This window comes from Xiphias gladius, chromosome 6 (genome assembly GCF_016859285.1).
Source record: "Xiphias gladius isolate SHS-SW01 ecotype Sanya breed wild chromosome 6, ASM1685928v1, whole genome shotgun sequence".
Lineage (NCBI taxonomy): Eukaryota > Metazoa > Chordata > Actinopteri > Istiophoriformes > Xiphiidae > Xiphias > Xiphias gladius.
Genome location: NC_053405.1, coordinates 12,171,244 through 12,181,282, shown reverse-complemented (window position 1 = coordinate 12,181,282; position 10,039 = coordinate 12,171,244). Strand labels below are relative to the sequence as shown.

Here is a 10,039-nt window from a genome sequence, read left to right as displayed (position 1 = left end):
ATATTCATGGTTAACACCTTGGCATATTAGGGAATTAGACAGCTGGGGACCTTTTTAGAGGTTTGTAGAGGTTTGGAGATCTAATTGTTTAAAACCAATCAGTTTTTAGACCCATCTGGTTGCTTTAGCCTCATGGCGTACAGAGGAAAATCCATTTTATCTCTAGTAGACTCATCACAAAGTCTTGTCCACCTTAACAATGACAATGTAACAGAGCATTAAATTGATGATTGATTAGCAATTCAGATGGTTAGTTGGTAGAGTGAAAAAACCTCTCAGCAGACCGCTGATGCTGATTTCATGCCCTAATTGAGGCTATAGGTGTGAGAACAGAAGCTGGCATGTTTCCCAGTTTAACTGCTAACAGGGGAAATTAAAGGCAGAAAAAAAGCGAGTGGTAATTAAAGACCAAGGAGCAGGGCTAGAGAAAGGAGGAGAGAAAACAGGCTTTACAAACACCAGGAAGTCGGATATGAGCAGAACCTCAATCTTTGTAGTTCTTTACCCTTTTAAAGTATGAGCTCTGGAGCGTCAAATGATACAAATACATATAATCTATATATTTGTTTATTTACAGGTATATTCTAGATCATACTGGGTATCTAACAAAATGAATGACCACATTATGTCTTGAAATAATAAAGTGAAAAAAGAGAAAGAACTTACGATTTTTCCTTAAGAAACTGCAGTCTGTACATGATCATTCAAGGTACAGTACGTGAAGTTGGGCTCATACAGATAACAAAAAGGTCAATTATGAGATTTTTGATTGATTAGATATTTTTTTTTAGACCAGTTTATCAACAGTTGCATCAAAAAAAAGTTCAGAAGAATACTAATGCCTACAAGTTAATGATAATAAAGAATCTCAACATGGTTTAAAAATGGCATGTACTCATTGGCAGAGGATCTACCCAGGGGTAGAAGTTAAGCATTGGTGAGCGGAGGCAGAGGATTCAGGCATAGCACTAACATAACCCCTGCTTTTTCTAAAGAAACACACAAGGTTTAACAAGGATTACAAAAAACACACTCACAAAGAAAAGAAAATAATAAAAACCCATTATATTTTCAAACTTGAGCACTGGCTGGTATAAAAAAAAGATGATGAGGAGAGAAATTGAATTCATACTAAGTGTTTGGATATATCTTTATATTCTGCTTTTAAATATATATGCATGTGTGAGTGTGCAGTATATACATATATATATATGTATATGTGTATATACATATACATATATATACACACACACACACACACATATATATGTATATATGTGTATATATACACATACATACATATATGCACACGTACACAGACATGTTATACTTAACATTTCTACAGTGAAAAAATAGAATGTCTTTTAACGTAATATGAACAAATAAGCATTTCTCTTTTCCTGCTAATTTTAAAAAATGTGATACAACATCTCTGTTAAAAAACTAAACCAAAAAGAAAATAAAAAGTCAACTATGTAATGTAAAATAAGTTGTCATAATACAACATTAATGTTTTCATAATGTTACAATAACAATAAGGCTTTTTTGGAAATAAGAAAAGATTACACACAGTTCTGTCCATTGTTCTGGTTTTTGTGCACACGCACAAGAAACCTTCACAGAATCCGAACGCTCGTTTATACCGCAGCGCTGATCTCAAAATGAAAATCTGGTGAATTCAAAAGCTTGATTTTTTAAAATTTTTTATCAGTAACATATACATTAGTGCGTCAACCTGCAGTTGTTTTTGGGGTATTTGTTTCAAGTTTCTTTTGTTTTTTTCTCAGGGATGTGCAAATAAAGTATTTTGTACCAAAGAATTTCATGATCAAATCATGGCAATAAGATCCAACATGGCTGCCTGGTCTGACTGTTTCACCCACAGAGACATCATCTATAAAACGGAGGACAAAAACCAAAGTATCTACTTTGTTTTTCCATCTGTTACCAAACACACATACAGTGGAACTAAAGGCCAATTTTTAATCACATGAACGTAAAGCTTTGTAACTGCAAGCGGCCTCTGCCACTTCTGAGTGTCTTTTACAATGAAATAGATGATCTTAAAGAAGACTGGAAAAAAAAGGAGGGCTGCAAAAAGACCGGTGAACGATGATGGTGTGGATGCGCTTTTAGTAATGTCCGCCTGGATGTGAGCAGTTAGCAGAGCTGGCATCTTTTGTTCGTCAGTTTCCTCTCCCACAAGAGTCACATGTACAGCATACACAAGATAAGCAGCATGTTTGGTTTTGACAGAAAAGAAAAGAAAAAAAAAAAGATAATTCCTCATGAGACAAAAAAGTTATAAACAATGATGATGAGCGTTGGTCACTGTACACAAAGAAAGCCCCAACTTTGCGGCAATCCTTGTTTAGTTGTTCCGTTTGTTCCAAAGCTTCTCGCCCACCAGATTTATCTCTAGTTCAAAAAGGTGGATGTTAACACCGAAGCCCCATGATGCAATGGTTCCACAGAGAGGAGTGATTGTAAAAAATCTTGGGACACAGTTGACCGTCCGCAAGACGATCCAGCCGCAGCTTCTTGCAACAGGCGAGGTTTTCCCCGAATTCTCTGGTGACTGAGACATGAACCTCCTGCGGCACTTTTTAATGTAAATACATTGTGGTATTTTTCAATGTCACTGTGGCTTCCTGGCTTAGGGTACTAATTTTGCACAAGTTCACAATTCATGAAACTAACTGATCTTAAGATATGTGTTGCTGCTTTCTTCCCAACAACCACTGACAGTGCCTTCTCTAAGCTCGTAGCGCTTGAGGACAGGCAGTTATGTGATGTATACTTTAATAGTTGAGTGTTTTTCCATACGTGTTATGCATATCATTAGTGGAACAGTGTAAAACTCAAGATTTATTTGATGCGAGATGGGAGCGTTCTCCTGCTAGTTTCGTTACCACTATTTTGCTTTTTTTGTCCCATCTTGTTTGGCTGACCAGAGTTTGGGGAAAACCATTTGTGTTCACACAGGCAACCAACGGTTTGGTAATTTCTCTGGATATCACTCACAAAATGTGTTGATAGAAATACTTGAACCCCTTTTACACCTAGGCTTATCAAAAAAACAACAAAGTCACCCCGTCTCGGCTACATCCATCTGCCTCTCATTGATTTCTGTTGTTGCCTTCTCCTTCATTATCTGTTGCTTTGTACCATTGTATCACGAAGATATTTTTGAGAAGAGAAATGTCCACGAATGTTTACAATGTCCTCCACATTGAAACACTTGAGGTAAGGTAAGCAGTCTGACACTTTGATCGATTCCCGCCCCACAGCTTGAGCCACAGCTTCTGGTTCCTCTCTTGATGAGGATTTTCTTTTCTAGATGATGGGCAATTTTCCTCGCTTCCTCGTGAGGGGTCTCTTAGTCGAATTTGGAATTTAAATCTGAACTGATTTGTTGGGCATTGTCTTCTAAAAATCTACAATAGGATCCTGTTTGGTGTGTGAATTAGTGGTGGTGTTATCGTCGTCTGCTGTCGTTGTTTCAAATTTCAAAGTTTCTATGGCTCAGGAGACTGTTGAGGGGGTGACAGGATTCTGGGGGGAAGAGATGGCTTTTTACGTTGCATAGTGATCAAAGCTTCCTAAGTACTCCAGAGCTGCATGATAGCAGAACTGGTACTCATCCTGCAGGGGAGTGAACAGACACACACACACACAAAAAAATACTTCAGAAAAAGATCTCACCAGGAGTTTGAAGAGTTTGCTATGATAATGAGAGATTAATAATCTCAGACTGAAATAAAACTAATTACAGTACTTGTCTGACAAGACAATTTTATAGATCTGAGAACAGGTATTTATTAAATTCATTACACACTGAGTTCAAGGAAACTACACAGAGGTGATCTAATAGAGAGTTTTATTGAACTGAGTTTGTGTCTGTGTGACCTCTGACCTCAGTCTGGACCATGGCTGGCCTCTGTGTCCGGAGCATCTTCACTGTCTGGAATATATCAACCACACCTTCATAGCGCATTCTCTCCAGGACGATGCTGAGGGTGATGAAGACTCCAGTCCTGCCCACACCAGCACTAGAAACACATAATCATAAAGTGAATTAATATGTCTGAATAAATATTAATCGATATGTCTTGCTTACACACAGTGACTGAATGGTGGATCTTTATTTGCACCAAGGAAATTGTTATGTCTTGCACTCCCTTACCATGTATGTACTTTGTGATTTTATGATATACATTACATTAGTAATGTATATCATAACCTACATTAGTCTAACCAAGACGTGCAAAACAGTCATATTTAAATAATTTAGATCCTGAATTTCCTCAAAAATGCATGGATATACACACACAGACATCCGGACTTTGTCATTACAACTTTGCACACTGTCAGCCCCGACTGCTTAAAAGAGTCAACTGTTTGAACACTCAAGATAGCCAGAGATCCTGTGGCAGGCCAACGCAACAATGGCGATAGCAAGGACGCAATCTGCATGTGAGAACTCTGTGAATCCACTTTTATGTGTGCCCACATTCTCATCGAGAACAAAAAGAGTGCTCAAGGACACACAGGCGCTCTCCAAATCATGCACACAAACAACCGAGCAAACATTTTGTCTCATTAAGTCCCTCCTCCCATGTGTCCAAAAACTCAGCCTGCTACCGCTCTCCAGAAATACAGTCTGAGCCTTAACTCAGATCCTGAAATACTTGAGAGCTGCCTCTCTAAGCTGCTTTGCTGTGAAATGATTTCCACTTCACCAATGGAACAATAATTGATATGACAACAGATTTATTTGGCTTTTTCCAGCCTCTGATGCTGCGTTGTTGAACCAAGAGTGAAAGCGATGGCTGCTAGCAGATGCTTCGAGTGTGTGTGTGAGTATGCCTACGAAGTATGTGTGCATCTGTTGGAGGACAAAGCTAAACGTAGGACAAAAGATGACTTACAGTATATAACTTGACATTTGAGCCTAATCATGCAGAACATATGACCACCCCAAACACACATACACCCCAAATGCGACCACCCACTACCAACCCCCACGCCGTAGTATATCTCAGCCCACCCAAAGCCTCTTCCTGAGAGTCGGTCACAGCTTGTCACATGCACTCTTAAACTCCCTCAGAGCTCCTCTCTCTCGCTCTCTCCCTTTCTCTCTCCAGAAAGATCGACTCTCCAAGTCTGAAGGCTCGCCGGGCCGCGGCTTGCTGAGAGGATTTGGTGTCCCCATTCACAGGGAGTAATCAGGCAATTAATGACAAAAAGCATGTGGGTCTATTAGATAGTGGCTGAGGAGGAGAGAGACGAGGGAGGAAGGAGGAAAGAAGGTTGGAGTGGAAGAAAGGAGGGCTTGGAGAATGAATGGATGAATAGATGGATAGGAAAAGAGAGAGAGACAAAGAGGGAAGGGATTCAGAAATAGGGAGATGGATGTCAGACGGGAAAGTATGGTGACAGAAGACGAAACAGTAAGAGAAAAGGAAGGCGCAAATTCTCAACTTGGAGATGACAAAGCCTGATGGAAAATAGAGGGAGGAAAAGGAGGAGGAGGATGAAAGTGACACCTACTGGTGAAAGAATTATTTGATAAAAGGAATAAATTAACAAAAACAATTTAAAAGGACTACAGGTAACTTAAGTACCTGATTAACAGCACTCATTTTTAATGATTTACTACATTGTAATATAAAGAAGTTCTGTGTTAATCCTCCTTTGATTACCCCAAAACTCAAACAGAGTTCACTGCGATGTGTCAAGAATGCCTAAGTTGTGCATTTGGCCTCTGAATAAAGTGTGGTCAAGAGACTCCTGCAGTCCAGTTTAATAGGCTGTGTGCCTTTTCGTCCATTACCCCAGTCCTGCAATTCATCCTGCAATAACCCAATCCTTTTGCTTTAAGACAGCTCTCTCGCCCTCCAATAATGGTCTCATAGAAGGGAGGAATAACTCACTTATTGGAGCTTCCCTGACACATCTTACAACTCCCAGAGGGCCATTTGATGGCTGGTGACATCATTGCTCTTTAATACAGGGGAGGTGATGTTATGTTTGATGATGTCATGGCGCCTGTGCAATAGAAATGTGGAGAAAAAGTGACACCTTCTCTGTTCCAAAAGTAAAACACGTTTATGAGACGGCGAGGAAATTATTCACGTCGTTAGCACCTTTGTTTGTTCCCACTGTCACATTCAAAGGAACAGGTATCCTTAGAGCTTGTTCTGAATGCCAATTAAACCATGAAAAACCTTATATAATTGATCACATACAGTTAGTCGTGTTTGTTAAAAGAATTTCAAGACACTTCTTTTATCTTTACTAGTCTTGCAGCTCAAACAAAAGAGCCATGAAAGATGTCCATTGTCTGGGTCCAAAATGTAACAACTCATTCAGATGGATCTTGCTCAAGGTCTGTCAATGAATAAGAATAATCAGAGGTCTTGGTGGTGACCACTACCAAATGTGGAATTCTACCTGAGTCTAGCATGTTGAGTTAATGATGAAGGTTACCTTGGAAGCTACACCGGGGATGATAAAAATGCATCACAGAGTGATCATAAAAACTAAGAAGAATAGCTGTATCAGTTCATGTACCTCCTGTTTGAAAATGCCATGCCGCATCTCAGCTTTATCAATTATGGAGGAGATGGGCCTTTGGAGGTGCGGAGGTAGTATACTGCGGTGCCAAAAGGAGAGCAGGGATCATATCTGATCGCAGGAGGTGCTATGCTGCAAAACAATAACCAACTTAAGAAGTGATTTGATCTTGTCTTGATACTTAAAGCTTTTTATCTCTTTCAAGAAGGAAAGTGTGTCTTTGTGGAGTGTACTTTGAGGCGAAACAAGTTGCAGTCCATAGTAATACGACATATCACGCCCCTCTTTTCAAGAAAACCTTTATTAAATGTGCAATTTTTAAAAAAAAAGTGCACTTTGGCTCTTGGATATTTAATACAATGCAGCAAAGAAAATATGGTGCAATATGACACTGAGATGCCTTACCTGCAGTGGACAGAGATTGGTCCATCCTGTCCAAATTGCTCCTTGGTTTTATGCACCTGGCCAATGAAATCAATGAATCCCTCCCCAGATTTGGGGACGCCTTGCTCTGGCCAATCAGTAAACTGGAACTGCCTTACTGTCCTGGACTGGCCATCCTGTAAATACAGTGGGCAAACAGTGAGGACAGAGCATGGAGAGAGAGTAGGCATATACGAGAAGAGGAAATAAAGCAAAGGCAATGTGTGTCTAGAGAGGACAGGTCGGGAAGATGTTTGTTTGTGGCTTCACTGCGGAACTTGGATGCACAGAGCACGACATCATGATTCTTATAGTTTGGTTTCACTTCCACCAAACCAACCTACACTCTTTCTACTGAGAACATGTTGCAAATTAAGCAACACAGACAATTGGGCCACAAAAAAGAAAGTACTAATTGTTCTTTTCAGATGAAACCTTATCTGCTGTTGCTTTTATTGCTCAATGGCAAGACTATAGATACACAGACGAATAAATGTACTATGACACACACACAAGTCGCCACAGAGGGACAGTGTGTCCTCTTCTCTCCCACCCCACTCCTCTACCTCCAACCCAATTGTCTCGATTTTGTCTGGTGTCGCTTTTTCCTGTGTGCATGTCTGTGTGTGTGTGAGGCATGAGTAGGTCCTAGTTAAAGCTAATCAATAGTGTATCTGCCACGACAAGCGTCTTCTCCCAGACACCATGTAGAATAGGATAATCCTGCGATGCGATCGATAGAGTGACCTGATGGATGAGCGGAGCGACAGTGGAAAGAAGCGAGAACGGAGGACTAACGGAGCAGGAGGTGGGATTGGACGACGATAATTGAAAAGAATAACCCTGACACACTGACATGTTTGCTACACAAAATGTCAGTAACAATTTAATATTATATTGATTCTCATAATTTTGTTTTAGAGGTGAGAGTTTTAAGTGGTGAGATAACTGAACTTGCTTCCAACGCAAACAAAAGCATTTAAATACATTTTTATATGAGCTGGCGTCACACTAGGACAAGTGAGGTGAACTGCTTTATTATGAGAAAGCTGATCTGTCAAGTCTGGGAACGCACAGTCAATACTTGTGTCCTTGAAGAGAATGTTTCTTTAAGCTGTCTCAGAGAGAACAAATTTCTCAAGAAAGTGAGCAGTGAGAAGCATTTCTACATGTTGAGATGGGCTGTCAGCTCGATGCCAGCACTAATTAAGACAACCAGGTGTTCATTTCTCCAGTTGATTCTCACTTCAGTTTAGAAATGATTTGTCACTCTCACACATTCTTTCCCATTTGTTCACACTGCACAGGCACGATACACTGAACACTCACAGTTGGAGAGTAAACTGGGATCTTTTTTTGTCCTGCTGTAAGATGTTAAGAATTATAGACTCTAACATTGTGTTTCGAGTAATTTTGCCGAGTTGTGTTATGGAATCAATGTAATAAGCATGAATGTGAACTTGCACTGAGAAAGAGATTTTTTCAACTCTGATAAAATGTTCAGAAACAGAATTATTTCCCCCTTACAGTTAATTTTTTTTCACTTGTTTGAGTATCTTGATAATGATGAACAAATTATATTTATGCAAAGAGCCAGTAAAATAGAAAATAAACAGAAAGTTAATCAATGTGTTTGTAACTCCAATGGTTTAAAACTATGCTCCGTGTAAGGGGCTAACTGCAAGCAACTGCTCGTAATGCTAGACAGGTCATAAAAACACATAAAAAAGACCTGTATACATTTATGGCGGCATTACATGCCTCTGATGAAACTATAGCAGTTATATTTCTCTCCTTAATTAGATGGTTTGTCAGGTAACCATCAAGCAAATGGAGGTGCTCCTGTATTCTAAAGAATTACTCATGCAATTGATGATTACAGACTGGCTGCTTGGTAAAAATAGCAAATATTTTTCTCGTTTGACGTTATTATCCATTCCAGCCAGCATTTACACACTGGATCATTGGTGTTAAATAAACCTAACGTACTTCTTTCCTTTAATTTTGGTGATGACCTTACGAAAGGTAATCTATTACTAAATGACATCTTAAAACTCAAAAAAAAAAATGGACTTCCTAAAGTGCTTTCTCCATATGTTGCTCTGTGTCATAAATGACATTCATCATATTGTGCAAAGTTATTAGTAAATGTGTTGATGTAAAAAATTACCTCAGGGCCTGTATCTATCATGGATGATGGCTGGGTTGGCATGCTGGCTGCGCTACATTCTTATCCATTCACTGCTACTGCTAGCAGGCTAAATGCAGATGGTGACTAATGCTGAATGTACAATATATGACGCTACTATATTTCGAAGGATAAACATAATCTCTCTATTGAATTCTTGAGCTCTGAATGTGAAGTCCTGTTGTCCTGTGTGGCAGTATGCATAGTGTTGCTGTCTTATCTGTTGATATGTTTCTGCACCACTGCTGCCAAGATGTATTCTTGTACTTTAATTGTACTTGACAAATACACTGATTTGGATACTAATAAGTTAAGCTCCATATACCAACTCTCTTTGTACAACATCTCATGTCTCTTTCCCTGTTTTATGACGCATTGCATGCTTTCTTTCTTTCGCTGCCTTTGTTTTTCCATCTCAAAAACATTTTGCCTCAGCAGGGGGATTAAAAATGAAAGAGGGGCAAAGACAACAACACAATAAACCAAGCACGCCAAAGAAAGAGAGGAGGAAAAAAAAGAGAGGAAAATTTAACACACAACCTAAGGGCCCACGCGGCGTGTCAAATTGTGTGATTAAATACGTGACTGGCTCGCTAGATGTGAGTGTTGAGGCGTGGAGACTATGCTATTAGTGTGCAGAAGCATGCGCCGTACACACACGCACATGCAAACACACACACACACACACACACACACACACACACACACACACACACACACACACACACACACACACACACACACACACACACACACACACACACATCAATATGCATGTACATCTATGTGGGGTTAAACCCAGTTTACACACAGCCTCACATACACAATCAGCAAAATGGGGTTAAAAAC

General features: G+C 39.6%; 1 protein-coding gene across 13 annotated transcripts in view; it reads right to left on the bottom strand.

Moving 5' to 3' along the window:
- Positions 1 to 1,243: 1,243 nt before the first annotated feature.
- ptprsa (protein tyrosine phosphatase receptor type Sa) overlaps positions 1,244 to 10,039 on the bottom strand; it is a 230,334-nt gene continuing 221,538 nt past the window's right edge. For all 13 annotated transcript variants that reach the window (XM_040128917.1, XM_040128913.1, XM_040128924.1 and 10 more), the window contains 3 exons: positions 6,985 to 7,139; positions 3,917 to 4,052; positions 1,244 to 3,645 (listed from right to left, as the gene is read on the bottom strand). In XM_040128917.1, the coding sequence (XP_039984851.1) occupies positions 3,577 to 3,645; positions 3,917 to 4,052; positions 6,985 to 7,139 (360 nt within the window). In that variant the 3' untranslated portion in view covers positions 1,244 to 3,576. The remainder of the gene's footprint in view (positions 3,646 to 3,916; positions 4,053 to 6,984; positions 7,140 to 10,039) is intronic.